The sequence below is a fragment of the Chinchilla lanigera genome, unplaced genomic scaffold, assembly GCF_000276665.1.
Source record: "Chinchilla lanigera isolate Chin_1 unplaced genomic scaffold, ChiLan1.0 scaffold00021, whole genome shotgun sequence".
NCBI classification, from domain to species: Eukaryota; Metazoa; Chordata; class Mammalia; order Rodentia; family Chinchillidae; genus Chinchilla; species Chinchilla lanigera.
The window spans coordinates 17,288,533-17,304,393 of NW_004955422.1; the positions used below are offsets into that span (position 1 = coordinate 17,288,533).

At 38.7% G+C, this 15,861-nt stretch overlaps 1 protein-coding gene across 12 annotated transcripts in view; it reads right to left on the reverse strand.

The window, feature by feature from the left end:
* Ppp6r3 (protein phosphatase 6, regulatory subunit 3) overlaps positions 1-15,861 on the reverse strand; it is a 140,738-nt gene that overhangs the window by 41,400 nt on the left and 83,477 nt on the right. For all 12 annotated transcript variants that reach the window (XM_013514101.1, XM_005384276.2, XM_005384277.2 and 9 more), the window contains 4 exons: positions 8,693-8,822; positions 6,324-6,476; positions 4,680-4,829; positions 3,175-3,239 (listed from right to left, as the gene is read on the reverse strand). In XM_013514101.1, coding sequence (XP_013369555.1) covers positions 3,175-3,239; positions 4,680-4,829; positions 6,324-6,476; positions 8,693-8,822 — 498 coding nt within the window. The remainder of the gene's footprint in view (positions 1-3,174; positions 3,240-4,679; positions 4,830-6,323; positions 6,477-8,692; positions 8,823-15,861) is intronic.

Here is a 15,861-nt window from a genome sequence, read left to right on the forward strand (position 1 = left end):
TTGATGGAGATAATTACCTACCAACAGTATTTTTCTTTTTGTTTTTTTTTGAGACAGGGTCCCACTATGTAGTTCAGGCTGTCCTTGAACTCCCTACATAGCCCACTGACCTTGAACTTATGACAATCCTCCTGCCTCAGCCTCCCGAGTGCTGGTATTATGGGCATGTACCACCACATCTGGCTTTCAACAGCATTTTTCAAGTTAAGTTACTAACTGATCTGAGGAGTAGGCAAAGAGGGGTAGTGAACTTATAGTGGCCGACAAACCATTCTGAACAAAGGCAAATAAACTTAGTCTCATTCCTTTCCACTATTGAAGGTCTAAACTTTCCAACCATAATCACCCTTTATATTTAGATAAATTTTTTATATCAATGTCACTTTTCACATTTCCATAGAGTGTGGAAATTTTCAGCTTTATGAAACAAAAAATTTTTAACTACAGACAGCAGAGTACCAACACAACAGATTTTTGCTTGAAGAGACAAAACTCTTCCCAGGAACCACTCACTCACTCACTCACTCAATTAATCAACCACACTATACTTGAATTCTTGGCTGGAAAATATCTGCTGGATAATCTCAGAGGGTCTGGGGACACATGGGAGTGATTTCAACTAAGTCACTAAGAGTCTCTCTCACTTCCACAGTAAGATCAGGAAACCCAAGTGTTCCTATGAGCAACTTCTGACTCCTGGTGTTTCCAAGCTCACAGGTGAAAACAAAGGCTCATCTACAAGCTTTCAGCCCAAGGCTTCCAAGCTGCTTTAGCTTCCAGTGCAAGAACATATTAAGAAATCTCTTTTCAGAACCCTCTATAGCTAAAGGGAATGCCATTCACCCGCACTTTAGAGGACAGGACATTTAAATGCTGGCCCAATGAGGTAGGGAGAGAAAAGGTGGTCAGGGAGGAACAAAGGGGCTAAGATGGGATGAGACAGATAATCAGACATGTCAAACAGGCCACACACAGTATCCCCAAAGAAGCTACCCTTAGAAAAGCATGTTAGAGGTGTATAGCCACACAAACCAAATGCCAATTTCCCACAAAGAATTAAAAGGAAACCCTATTGGCGCTTATTAGATTTTTAAAAACCTCACACAGTAAAGCTGACACCTGTCATGAGCCACCTAGTCCTTTTGGGGACTACAAATGAATATGAACAGAGACACACAGCAAAAACACTCCTGAAAAAGGAAAATGGACTTTAGAGGGCTATAGATAACTTTCTGGAGTGATGGAGAGAGACTGTCTTAGCTACAGTGATGGCTACATGATTTCAGGCATCAGTTGTCATTCCTTGCACTGTACACCTACACACCACTGAGTCTTGCCATGAGAACTATACCTCCTAAATAAATCTGACTTATAAACAAGCAGAATCTCTGCATTGGTGTTAGAGTAATTAGGTATTCATATGCACAAGAATGAAACTTAAAAAAAAAAAAAAAAGAATGAAACTAGACCTCTATTTCTCAGCACATAAAAATCAACTCAAAATGGACCAAAGACCTAAATGTAATTAAGACCTGGGAGTATAAAACTACCTGAAGAAAATATAGGGAAATATTTTAAGACATTCATCTGAGCAAAAATTTTCTGGGGTAAGACCTCCAAAACAGGCAATAGGAAACAGGATTACATGAAACTAAGAAGCTGCTGCATAGCAAACAAAAAAAGAGTGAAGAGACAACAGAAGCAGAGAAAACAGTCATAAACTATATACCCAACAAGTAATTAATATCCTGAAGGTAAAGGGAAGTCAACTAAAAAAATAAATGCTGTCAATGATGTGGAGAAAGGGGAACTTTCACACACTGTTCTTGGGAGTGTAAATTAATACAGCCATTATGGAAAACAATATAGTAGATCCTCAAAAATCTAAAAATAGAACTGCTGTTATGATCCAGCAATCCCACTACTGGGTATTATCTAAAGGAATCCACTAGGAGGAAGAGACATTTATACTCCATACTTATTGTAGCACTGTTTACAACAGCAAGATATAGATCACCGTATGTCCATCAACAGACTAAAGAAAAAGAAAATGTTACACATATTCAGTGTGTGCACTGAATATTATTCAGTCATAAAAAAGATGAAATCTTGCCATTTCCCAACATGAATAGAACCAGAGAATAGTAAGTGAAATAAGGACAAAGTACAGAAAGATAAATACAGAATGGTCTTATGCGGGAGCTAAAAAAGTTGATCTCAAGAAGTAAAGAGCCCAATAATAGTCACTACAGGCTGGGAAGGTAGAGGGAAGAAGAACAGTTTGAAGGACTGAGTCCTAGTGTTTTGTGCAGAGTAGGATGCTAACAGTTTATAACAACTTTTATATCTCCAAATAACTATAAGAATTTGAAGGTTCCCAACAAACATAAGATAATTACCCCAACATGATCTTTATATACTGTATACCTGAGTCAAATTATCACACAGTACTCCATGAATACATACAACTATGTGTCAATTTAAAAACAAAAACCTCATACTCATACATGAAGCATACTTTGAAAATGATTCCTCAGATCTACCCTATGCCACCCGCTGCAGAACTCATGACATGGCATACAAGTTCCCTTGGCATTAAAGAAGAATGCCTGCTATAGACAACAGCAAATGAAGAAGTCCTACTTAACAAAAGCTACTTACATGTACTGTACAACTAATGCTTCATGTAATTTTGTCTATCAGCTAACAAATTTTCTAAAGAAAATATTAAGTAAAATTTCCCTTTACTTCCATGCATGCAGCACTCTTCTCTACGTTGAAAACATGCCCCCAATATGTTCTATTCTAAGTAGACTGATAATGACAAATATGCCAAGTTTAACCATCATCAAGGAGGACTTAACTTTATGATTCTTTTTCATTCCATTCCAGATCATTCTCAGAAAAACAGCCTTTCATAAAGGACCAGGGAGTTTCCAAAGGCAAGACAGAAATTTCCACCAAAGGGAAGGAGAAAGAGAAATTAAATTCTAGTATGCCCAAGAATTATTACAATGTTCTCTGCAGTATCTAAATATCCAAATATATATTATTAGAAAGATGTCTGTTACATTGTAAAGTTAATTTTTTCTAACTAGGGTCTGTGAGTGTGGGGAATACACTATTTTCTAAATCCTAAATCAAAATGAATTCTTTTCATAAAAATTTACTTACTGTTTCTTCTCATTCATTTCCCAGGCTTCAAGTATTCTTTCTATTAATTGACACTTTTGAAAAAGCTAAATAAGAAAGAATATTCCAGTTAACATTTATATAAACATCAAAGTATTAAAACTTTGAAATGAAATAGAGCTCTAGTTTAACAGAACAGCGGTACGCATAACACAGAAAGCTACATGTAGTTCTGAGCTACTGGCCAACCCAAATACAATGCGGTGGTAAGGTTACTTCAGACCCTACGAACAGGGGCTGGGGATTTAGCTCAGCGGCAAAGTGCCTGCCTGGCAAGCGCAAGGTCGAGAGTTCGGTTCCCAGTACCGGAGAAAAACCAAAAAAAAAAAAAAAAAGAGAGAGAAAGAAAGTCCCAGACCCTACGAACACTACAGGGATTCAGAACAGGACTCACACCTCAGAGAGCATCAACTGGAAAGCTCATGGCTACAAGTACTGCTACAAGTGAGCAGCCAACCTGAGGCAACGCCAGGATTTGTTATCTGGTAGAATCTGGTCAGAAGTATAGACCAAAATGAAAATGAAATAAAGAAAATTACACCTCAGCAAAACAACTTAGAATGTAAAGCAATAGCTATAATTTCTAAAGGTCAGAAATATTTCTACATGCAATAATATTATTATGCTAATAGTAAAAACAGGTGTGCCTTGCCAAAATCCTGCAAGTCAATGACAACTGCTGTGGACTATAATCTTGGAATATGTAATGCCACTTTATTTCAGATGTCTTTAACTTTCCCTAACTACTTGGCTATTCCAACCTAGCCTTTTCTATCTTCCAGGTTTTAGAATAAATCAAATATGAGCTAGAAATTGCCTGAAACTAAAAAACTTCTGAAGAAAACGTGAAGGTTGACTTAGTAAAATAACTGTGTATTTTACAGAAGACCCCAAAATAGCCTCATTTAACATCAACAGAACTCATGCCTCCAAACTTTAAGTCATCTATTCAGCACCAGAAATTAAATTCTAGTATGCCTAAGAACTGTTACAATGTTCTCTGTACCATTTAAATATAAAAGGTGTAATATTTTCCAACACATTAATTTTACCAAAGAAGTGGCCACTTTTATTATCATCACCATCATCATCATCATCATTTTGTGGTAACAAGGATTGAACCTAAAGAGTGCTATGCTACATTCCCAGCTCTCTTTTAGTTTTTATTTTGAGAAAGGACTTCGCTAAGTTGTCCACACTGGCCTTAACCTTGCAATCCTCCTGGCTCAGGCTCTTGAGTAGCTGGGACCACAGGCATATGCCACCATGCCCAGTTATTTATTTTTAAAAGTCAGTTCATATAATGACTATCTGGTTAGGATTTGACTCATAGAATCAATAGGTTAAAAATGCAATAAACGTATGACAGTTCAATTTCAGTACTCTAAAATGTAACTTAATCTGTCCTTATATGTCATTCCATATTAAAATGAAAAACTACTATAACCAGAAAATAGTTGAAGCAAAATAATACCAATTAAACTTACATGTTTCAATAATATATTGTCACCAGGTGAATCTTGATCAGTAATTGTGCCATTTTCCGTGTTTTCAAAAGGACTGGCAAGAATCAGTGCAATACAAATTTCCACTTGTGTATGCAAAAAATTATTCCATGTATATTTAAAGAACATGTCCTACAAAAGAAAAACCATGTTTTGTTCAGTTACCTCAATGTTCAAGCCAGTACTTTAATACATTTACAGGGTGATTTAATAAACTAAGAATGATGTGTTTTAGACTAAAAGGACTAATTAAAAAGAACGTGAGCTTTGGGGTTTGAAATACCACTTCATATCTTAAACATCCTATCTGCTCATTCCACATTTCAGAATTTGTACAGAATATAGTAGAAACCAATAAAAAATTATGAAGAGACAGCGAAATATCCTTGTTTTCAAAGCAACTAATGCAAATATTAAGTGTAGTAAATTTTCAGAGAAACTTGTAAAATTCCCAAGTTTCAGAGAAACTTGTAAAATTTTCAGGGCCAGGGATATAGTGGAGCAGCACAGTGCCTGCCTGGCAAGCACAAGGTCCTAAGTTCAATTCCCTATACCAAAAAAAAGGAATTCCATTTTGATTTAACAATATTTACTAATGGCTTTTGTGCAGAGCACTGTGCTAGGTGTAATGTGGGAAACAGAGCTGGACAAAAACATAGTTCCCAACCTGCAAGTGCTTGTAATTTAACAAAGAATAACCACTGCAGCACTTAAAAACTTCTAAAACAGCAGCAAAACCAAATGAGGTATGAAAGATGGTGACAGGTGCATCTCCTGGAAGCACAAGAGTTTTTCAAATTATACTTGATATAATTTGTTCCAAATTGTTCCCGTTTTCCACCCTCTAGATTGGCACACCACCTAAGCAGACGCTGAAATATAACTCCAAACATCTCAGTGATGCTAGGAAGAACAGCATCATGGATGATGGTGTGTAAGGTTTCAAGTTAGGCGAGCTCAAATCTTGACTTTTTTGCTCAGTACCGAGAGAATGTATTAACTCTCCAGAGATGATCTCAAAAACAGATACTCTCATACACTGCACTTTTATACTTAGTATATCCCGAGAGAAGTGTATCTAAAATACATGCTATAATGCCCATCTTGCATGGAGCAAAGATGTCCACTAAAACACCCCAAAATCTCTCCAAATGTATGATGTGACGAGATGGCTTGTGAAAACTGCTGTTAATCCTCATGATTCCCTGTGCTGGGGATGCGGAACAGACAGAGCAAGCATGGGATGCAGAGCTGAGCCAATACATTTCAGGCACAAACCATCATCAAAGGGGAAAGCCCAAATTATTGCTTGTTTATCTTCTTCCCTCCCATTGACAAGCAGACCACCAGCTGTCTGGAAGCAGAATGGAGGCTCAACTATAAATACTAGGCAGTCTTAGATTCATTAGATATTCCCATGGAAAGATGAAGGTGTATCTTTCTGCCAATTCTGAACAGAAACCCAACGCTGCAGCTGGCAGGCACTACTGGCACGAGACTGGGCTTCCTGAGGGAAAACCTGTCTAATCTTCACTGAAATGCTTTATACACAGCAACAATAAGTGATTCCTGAACAATTATCAGCATCCAAAACTTATGTCAAACGTCTACAAAGGATCATCTCACCAGTATGACTCCAATGCTGTTCAGCTCCATAAGGTCCCCATTTATACTGCTGGTATTGGTTTGAAGCAGGCTGGATATCAACCTGATCACGTTCAACCGGGTGTTCCCCACAGGAGGATCTAATACACCCCACGTAGTCTTCATCACACTTTTCTGAGGAAGAAAAACTTCCAATTAAATTCAGTTAAAGGAACAAGCAAAAGCTGCATGTGTTGAGACACAGCACTAGGCTAACTAACCCCACAAAAATTTTGGCCTGAATCTTATGCCTAAAAGCAAATCTACACCTTCTGCTATTATCTTCAAGAGATGATGAAATAACCACAAAGGAAAAAGAAAGATCAAGTAACTTCCCTAGATAAGAAATCCAGTGTAGCCCTGGTCCTAATATTCAAAGTTGTCACGAGGAGAAAGCAGAAGTTATAAAAGTCCACGGGGAAGGGGAACTAGAATCTTTCAAATTCTGACCAGAAATCTAACAAACTAAAAGAAGGCAATTTTGGAAAACAGTCTCAGTTTTTGTCAAATCCATGATACAAATAATAAACTCAGATGTTGCCTCTAGTCACAAACCTGAAACATCATCAACTTAAACCTGTTCTTGTCTATGAAGAGGGTTTCTATAGTTTGAAATCACAACAGAGGAAAACACTATGAAATTTCAAGGTTTGGCAGAAGAGAGTAGCAAATTACAGTGGAATAGTGAGACTTCCCTTTTGAAGGTCCATTCACACCACTCCCTCATACCCTCTGGCTCCCCTCCCTCCTGAGGCCCAATGGGACTGTAAAGTTACAGAGTTACTTCATGTGAGACAGCTCTGACTTTCTAAAAAGCTTCATGATAGCTGGGGACATAGTTCAGTGGTGGAGTGCTTGCCTGCTTGCATAAAATAAGGAAGGGAAGGGAGGGGAACAAAGGGGAGGGACAGAGAGGGTTACAGAGGGACAGAGAGAGACAGAGAAAGAGGGAAAGAGAAAGAAAAAGGAGAGGGGAGAGGAGAGGAAAGCAAAAGCAAAGCAAAATTTAAAAAAAAAAAATCTTCATGGATCTACTCATACACCTCAATATAAAGTTAGGAACAACTGCTCATCCTTGGAATAAAAGAGAAGTCCCAAGGAGATATTCCCTCACTTTGATTAAAGAACAAGAAGAATCAGATACTGCCATGTTTCCTCCTACTAGGGTCCAGCTATGACACAGGTGGACCTTTCATCACACACCTCCTCCCACCTTAATCTTCTATTTGTGATATTCTTTCCTTTTGTCCTAAATATTTTTTCTTTGTTTACCTCCCAATTCTTGTTTCTAGAACTAGCACAAGGATGCCACAACTAACTGTTAAACATCAACAGGGGGAATTTCCCTGAGGTGAGCATCAACATCGTAAGTGCAGAGGGGAACCCTGTAGCACTTGGCACCTGGGAGAACCTGGAAGCTGAACTAGACTCCCTGGAGTACAAATGTAAATTACTCTATGCTGCCCCTCCTCCAAGTGGCAAACAGAAAACATCTTGTATAGAAGCAACCCACAGAATAGACAGACATGGAGATACATACCACATAGGAAACTGGACCTAACCAAGTAGGGCAAAAGCAGAGAGGAACATGGGGGAACTGGTGCAAGAGCAGAACTCTCACAGGGCCACATCTCTTACCCTGATCTACATCTCTGCCCAAGCCGAGTGGCATGGAGTATAGGTAAATCCTCTCACAGACTGCTCATCCCCTTTCCCCTAGATCTTTACCAAGCATAAGGAAGATTTCCACTTACAGACTGCTGACACCCTCTTTCCTAGTCTTTATCAATCCACACGCATTCCACAATTTGCAGGCAGATACTCTCCATCGAAAATCTTAGTGCCCCAAGCCGTGGCTTTTCCATATTGTACACTAAAACCCCAGTCTCATATTTTTTAAGTAAGCCCATCTGTCCACCAGATTGCTTCTATGCTCAATAAGAAAATAAAACTTCAAAGATCAAAGCCTGAAAAATTAACTTTACCTTAAAGATGTGAAAAGAACATGCTACAAGAAAACCGCTTGATTTACTGTTCTACATGGACCTACAAATTTATAGAAGCAAAGACCAAAACCCTGAGTTTTCTAAGCATATAAATATTTTGTGTAATTCCATCTCCTGTATCAGTTTAGATAACATTTATATAGATAAAAGCTAATTTAAAACTATCTCAAAAGAAGAAAAAAAAAAAAAAAAAAAGCAGTAAGAACACTGGCAGTGTGTCTTTTTTGTATATTCTGCACATGCTGACCATAGCCAGCTCTGTTACTCCAAGGCCCATATGCTTTTCAGCAACTGCTCACACCAAACTCCTGGCTGGCCAACCATGCTTTGGTACAGCTCACCTACCTTGGGTGGCTCAAGCAGGAGCTCATGAAAAGATCGAAGTCTTCCTCTGATGGCTTCTAGAACACTCTTGTTGACTGAACACACCGAATGACTCATGCCTGGTGGGCAGATCTCTATATGGCCTTCAAATCTTGAAACAAAGGTAACTTTAGTTATTATAATTTCAGAATAAATTAGAGTGCTCCCTACTAACCATGTAGGCAAATCCTTAACTATGTAACTATATAATCATTAACAGCAATATTTCCTGCTTCAAGAAGGGACACAGACTATATAATAAAAGGGGGAGGGGTTAGGCTTGGTGGCACTCTGGGAGGATTGAGGCAGGAGGACTGCAAGTTCAAGGTCAGCCTGTACAATTCAGCAACTTACCAAAATCCTGTGGGGTGGGTAAGGGTGCATTCAATCCCCTGTACTCGCCCCTCTCCCCCAGTGCACACACACACATATGCAAAGATGGTATAATAAACCTTCATGGGGATCAGCTAACATGACTGCAAATTCAAAAGGGCTACAGTATCTCATAAGAAATTATGTGATCTCTTTACATTCTCTTAACCCTCGTAATTCCTTGTAACTATGATACTAATAGCAAGTCTCTAACAAGAACATTTGGAAAACAGATGGAGGTATAATCCCTAAATTACAGAGCACATCATACTGTCTCTCAGTTTGGGATACTAGTAACAAACGGATCTATGTATGTCCCATAAAGTCACTCCTGGATAATAAACACTATTTCCAGTTAAAAAGCTTTAAACTATTCTATACAAAACCCAGTCACTATGACCCATGGCTTTTAAGAAAACCATTACAGTAGAATGAGACTCCCAAGTCCCAACTGGTGTTAGTGACTACAAGGGTACAGGGGTTCTCAAAGTGGGGGCAGGAAACAGACCTGAAGGGGAAGAGCACATCAATGTTAAGGCCTAAAAATGGGAATATGGGGTTTAAATAAAAAGATATACCTGCAAGTGCTGTGTTGACTTCAGAGTAGTGCAAAATAGAGGTTAATAGTGTGACTGCTGGAGCAAGACTGCCTGAGCCCAAATCCAGCCTCTTAACTTACTATTAACTGTAATGTTGAAAATGGGGCCACTCCAGACCACTGCTCCTTGGCTGCTGTGAGAGCCAGGCTAATGCAGACAAAAAGCTGAGAACACTGTCTACCTCACAGTGAGCTCCTGGAGAGTGCTGACCTGTGACTGTGGCTGGAAAATATCCCCAAGTGTGAAGGATTTCCAACCCAGAGGGCTCAGAGAACAGCATTCAAAAACTCTACTGGGAAAAGAGAACAGAAAGAGCCTCTGACTTTGAATACAGTACTTTAAAAAAGTAGGGGGTCCTCACAATTTATGTAGCCAAACCTTCTTCATTAAAGTTTCTATCAAGGCAGCCATGCTTCCAAGTTCTTTATAACTCCATAATTCTAGAATATTTGTAATTTTTCCTAGTATTTTAAAATTTAACTAACCAGAATTTACTTTTTGTAAAATAGCCAGTATAGCCTAATTTTGCCACTTAACCATTTTTCTAGAACTGGTCTTTCTTCACTTTTATGTATAAAAAATACACTACATATTAAAATCCCCTAATTATTCCTATGTTTTACTCAGTGATTTAATATATGCTTTTAGTGGCCATCATTTTATGTACCTACCCTAAATACGGCAGTGAATATCCATGGTGTTTTACAATACACTGGCACTGAAGTGCCGTATTTATTATAAAAATAGTGCATTTTAATATGCAGTAGGGAAATTCCTGACCAATATGTGTCTGTTTTTAAGAAACTGCCAAGTATTTTTTACAAAGTGGCTATGCGCTTTGTGTTTCCAACAGTAATGTGTGAGGTTTCCAGTTGCTCCAAATCATTACCAGCAGTAGGTAATATCCATTTTGTTCTTTGGGTTTAGCCACGTAGTAGGGCAAATGATGGCTCCCCAAAAGAAATGTCTACATTTTAATCCTCAGATACTGTACATACCACCTTATGTGGGAAAAATTCTTTGAAGATGTTAATTAATTTAGGATATCACGATGAAATATTATCCTGGATTATGCAGGTGGTCCTAAATGCCATCACAAGCGTCCTTACAAGAGAAGAAAGACACAGGCAAGATGCTAAGACAAAGTATATGTGGCCACAAGCCAAGTATGCCAAGGTTCACTAGAAGTGGAACAGCAAGAACAATTTTCTCTTAGCAACTCTGGGAGGAATGCAGCACTGCTGACATCTTCATCTCAGACTTCTGGGATTCAGAACACTGAGAGAATAAATCACTACTATTTTAGGCAATGAAGTTTGGGGGTAATTTATTTATAGCCAAAAATACAATTTCTTTGAAAGGTTACAGTGGTATCACCATGAGTTTCTAAACTCTCATTTCAAATGATGCTTGCCAACTTTTCATATATTTATTTGAAATGAATATACCTTTTCTTTTTCAACTGGCTGCTCTAATCTTTCCATTTTAAAATTGAGTTTTCTTGTTACTCTTTATGTACATAAATACAATTTCTTTCTCACACTTGATCTGGAAATATCTTCTGGCAACTTGTGGCTTTTCTTCAGATGGTATAAATCTTTCACCTTTTTTTTTTTTTTTAAGATTGGGTCTCACTATGTAGTTCAGACTGGCCTTGAACTCACAGAGCTCCTCCTGACTCAGCCTCCCAAGTGCTGGAACCACGCCTGACTTTTGTTTGTTGTTTTTTTGAAGTTAGATGTAGCTGCAGTGGAAACTTTGTAACTCCTGGGATGTTTTGGTTTTGTTTTGTTGAGTCAGTCTTTCAGATCCCCCAGCCTTGTCTTTGACTAGCTACACAGATCAGGCTGGTGTTGAACTCTTATTTTGTGTTGTTTTGCTTTTTTGGTACTGGAAATTGAACTCGGGACCTTGTGCTTGTGCTGCTGAGCTATACCCCAGGCCCTGACTTTGGTCTTTTTAATAGCGTCTTTCAATGAATAGAATTTAGTATTTTTAATGTAGTCTGAGTTGTCAACTTTTCTTCTGTAGTCCTCAGGATTGAGCCCAGGTCCTCACACATGCCTGTTAAGGTCTCTATCTGAGTCACACCACAAAAATTTTCTTTCACAACTGAGTTTTAATAATGAACCTAAGAAAAGTCTGTCTAGCTTTGTGTTAAATATTGTCTCCTGTTTTCTTCTGGAACTTTCAATTTTATGATGTACGTTTAGTTATCTGATCCATTTCAAGTTAATTTTTATATAATCTGTAAGGTACATATGGAATTCCAATTTTTTTTTGCATATGCCCATACAACAGATCCATGACCATTTACTGAAAATGCTTTCTCTACTGAACTGCCTGCACATCTTTGTCCAAAACCCCGTATGTGTGGGTCTACTTCTGAACTCTATTCTGTTCCAGGGATATACAAGTCTATTTTTTAACCACACTACCCTATTATAGATCTTTGTAAGAAGTCCTACAAGCATGAGCATTCCAGTTTTGTTTTTCTCTTGCACAACTGTGTTGGCTATTGTATTTGTTCTTTATTTCTGTGTACGTTTTAGAATTAACTCAATGTCTATTAAAAACCATGCTTAGGCAGGGTATGGAGGCACATGCCTATAAGCCCAGCACTTGGGAGGCTGAGGCAGGAGGACTGCTGTGAGTTTGAGGCCAGCTTCAACTACATAGTGAGTTCAAGGCCAGCCTGAACTACACAGTATGTTTCAAAAGAAAAAAAAAGCTTAGATTTTTACTGGAATTGCACTGAATCTACAAATCAGTTTGGGGATGACAGCAATGTTTAATCTTTCAATCTATGAACATAGTATTTGCATTTGTTTAGGTTATCGTTGATTTCATCAACATTTTAAGAGTTTTGGTCTGGGCATGCTGGTGCACACCTGTAATCCCATCACTCGGGAGGCTGAGGCAGGAGAATTTGAGGCAGGAGGATCACTGCGAGTTCAAGACCAGCCTGGGCTACACAGTGAGCTCAAGGTCAGCCTGAACTGCATAACAAGATCCTGTCTCAAAAATACAAAAAGAGTTTCAGTATTAAACTTTACAGACAGTCTGGAGTATATCTCAGATTTCCTTTTTCTCTGTTCTAGATGAAAAGGTATGTTGTAAATTTCAAATGTTCACTGCTAGTATAAAGAAATGCAATTAACCTTTAAATACTGACTTTATATCCTACAATCTTGCTAAACTTACTTGTTTGTTCTACGAGATTTATTTTAAAATACTGGTTAGGGATTTTCTACAGAAATAATCCCAACATCTGTGAACAGGTAAGTTTTATGTTGTCCTTTCTCTGGACACCTTTTTCCTTTCCTGCCCACTGTACTGGCCAGGATCTCCTTGAAAGAGGGTGAGTTGGCACTGTAATGGTGAATATCTGAGCCAACTCCCCTAATTTTGGGGTAAATTATTTCAGTCTTTACTACTTTTCAAGTTACTTTTTAAGAAATTAATTTGTTGATATTTGTCATGAAGGAATTTAAAATGATAAGAAGGCAGGAATATAGCTCAGGGGTACAGCACTTGCCTGGCAAGTGCAAGGTGCCGAGTTCAATTCCCGGTACCCTAAATAAATAAGAAAGTTTTCTTTATTATTCTGTTGATATGTTGATTTGTGAAAGATGAAGAGGCTTGTATTCCTAAGATAAACTGTATTTGACCCACGACATCGCTGTGGCTATAGCTCAGTGGTAGAGCCATCGCCTGGCATATAGAAGACACCACAAAACGTGTGTGCACATATCCTGCCTCTCACACACAAAAAAAGAGGATTGAAAAACGGCAGACTAGTGATCAGCAGTCAAATTAACCCTCTTGGAGATCTGGAATCTAGACCGTGGAGATTATCAACTTGGTGAAGAGGAAAAAAAGGACACTGACAGGAATCAGAAAGGAATGGATAGAAAAGCTAGAAGCTACAGAGAAGCTGGAGCAGTGGACCACAATGCAGAGAAAGGAACAAAACAGCCTAGAAACTCCTCCCAGCTCCTGTGAAGGAGAAAGTTGCTTTCATAAACACAAGATAAGCCCTCAGTGCTGGGAGCTCAGAGATAAATGATGGACTGGGTTAGGACCAAGGGCTCAGCTGAGGTGGAGCCCGAAGCTGTTGCGAAGTGCAGCTGCAGCACAGGCGCCCCCCCACCCCCCACCAAATTCCTTCTGCATAGTGGGAAACAGCTGGAGAAGGAAATTGATCACACTGCCTACCATATTGCCTGGGAGAGATTAATCATGAACTGTTTCAGCAACAGCTTGATTATTTAAGTTTGAGACTCAGATCAACAAAAAACCTTCACTTCAGGATTCCCAGTGTAACCTCCCACCACAGTGACTGAGTGAGACAGCCATAGGAGACAGTGGTCAACAGGGAAGCAAGTAAAGAGAGAACCCTTGAGAAATTTAAGCTCAGGCCCTGAAGGACATGGGCTCCACCCTCCAAGGTGAGAAGCCAGGCCAGGATTGTGCTGCACACAGAACAGTTGGGTCTCAAAGTGCTGGCATTAATTAAGTACTTGAGCAACTGCCCTGCTGCCTACATCCAGAACAGACAGGAGATCTGATTGCCTTCCCCATTTATAAACATGAGCAAGAACATGCCTTGGTTTAGAAGGCTGCTGCAGCCTGGGTAAATAGAGGGGTATCTGAAAGTGGGGGCATCTCATAAATGCATAGGTCATAAAGTGAGGCAAGAAAAGCATGCCTTCTTGGATTCCAAAACTGAAGATCCCAGAATCCTGGATTTGTTTGAAACCTTTTCATGGACTCTAATTCTTCAACAAACTAGTTGTGTTTTGTATCATTTTGTTGAGCTCAGTTAGCTTTTTATTAGTGTCTTCTGTAAGCCACCTGATCGTTTTGTTTATTATACCCATTATCTGTCTAATTGTATCTTTTATGAGCACACTGAGTACCTTATCTAATTTTAACCTCCTCTCTTATCATTTTTTAATAATCTGCCTGTGTAGCTTTTGTTGGTCCCGTCCCCCCATTACACTATGGATCAGTTTTGGGAAAGCCAGAGATTTGGGAGGCATTTCATTGCTTTGCCTTGTGCATATAGTAGAAAGATTTTGTTCCTAGTGTGGAGGTCTCTGTATTTAATATCTGCTTTCCATTGATACACTCTCGGTGTGGCTCACTATAATATTTTGCCTCTTTTCACAAGCTGACCACCTATATTAACTTGTGGGAGGAGGATGCAGTGTACTTGATCCCTACCCATTTTCCATGAAAGAAGCACGGTATTGTTAAAGGCACAAAAGTTTCTTCTGGCAGACAGAGGAAACTTATTAATAAAACCACTATGCAGCCCTGGCAATACTGAGTAAATCATCTACAATAGTATTATCCAATACAAGCTGGATATTGGCATATTTTGCTGCTGTTTTAGAAGTTTGGGCAGCATAAATGACTAATATAAGACACAGTGTCAGACTTGAAAGACAGGACTGCTGTCAGAATCAGTTATTCAGAAATACCTTAAAAATAAGACAACACAAAATGGATCCAACAGCAGCTAGACAGTGCAAAGAAAACAACTCAAAGATTAACTGGAATAAGTGAAAAATCAAAAGAGCATAAAACCTTTTTATGATATCATAGAAGAAAACTTTTCAAATCCAAGGAAAGAACAAAATGTACAGAATCTCAAATAGCCATAATCAAAAGAGAAACCCTCCAGGACATATCACAGTCAAAAATCCCAGGAGTTTAACACAAGTACAGGGGCCTGGGATGTAGCTCAGTGGCATAAGCGCCTGCCTGGCAAAAGCAAGGTCCTAAGTTCGACTCCCAGTACCAAAAAAAAACCCCCAAAAACCCCACAAGGACAGAATCTTAAATGGTATTAGAGAAAATGACTGAATCCCTTAAAATGTAAACCCATTACAATTGTAGAAGACTTCTCAACACAAACCTTGAAAGTCAGAAAAATTTGGAGTGAAGTGTTTTAAGCTCTAAAAGATAACAACTTCCAACCCAGACGTATACATCATGCAAAGTTATCTTTCAAAATCTTTGGAAAAATAAGGTATTTCCATGATAAAAATCACCTCAAGAAATTTATGACCACCAAACCAGCACTACAAAAAATTCTCAAGGTATCCTGGAAAAAGACCATACAGCTAACAATGCCACAAAGTTAAAAGAGTTGTTCAGCATTAGGAAAAT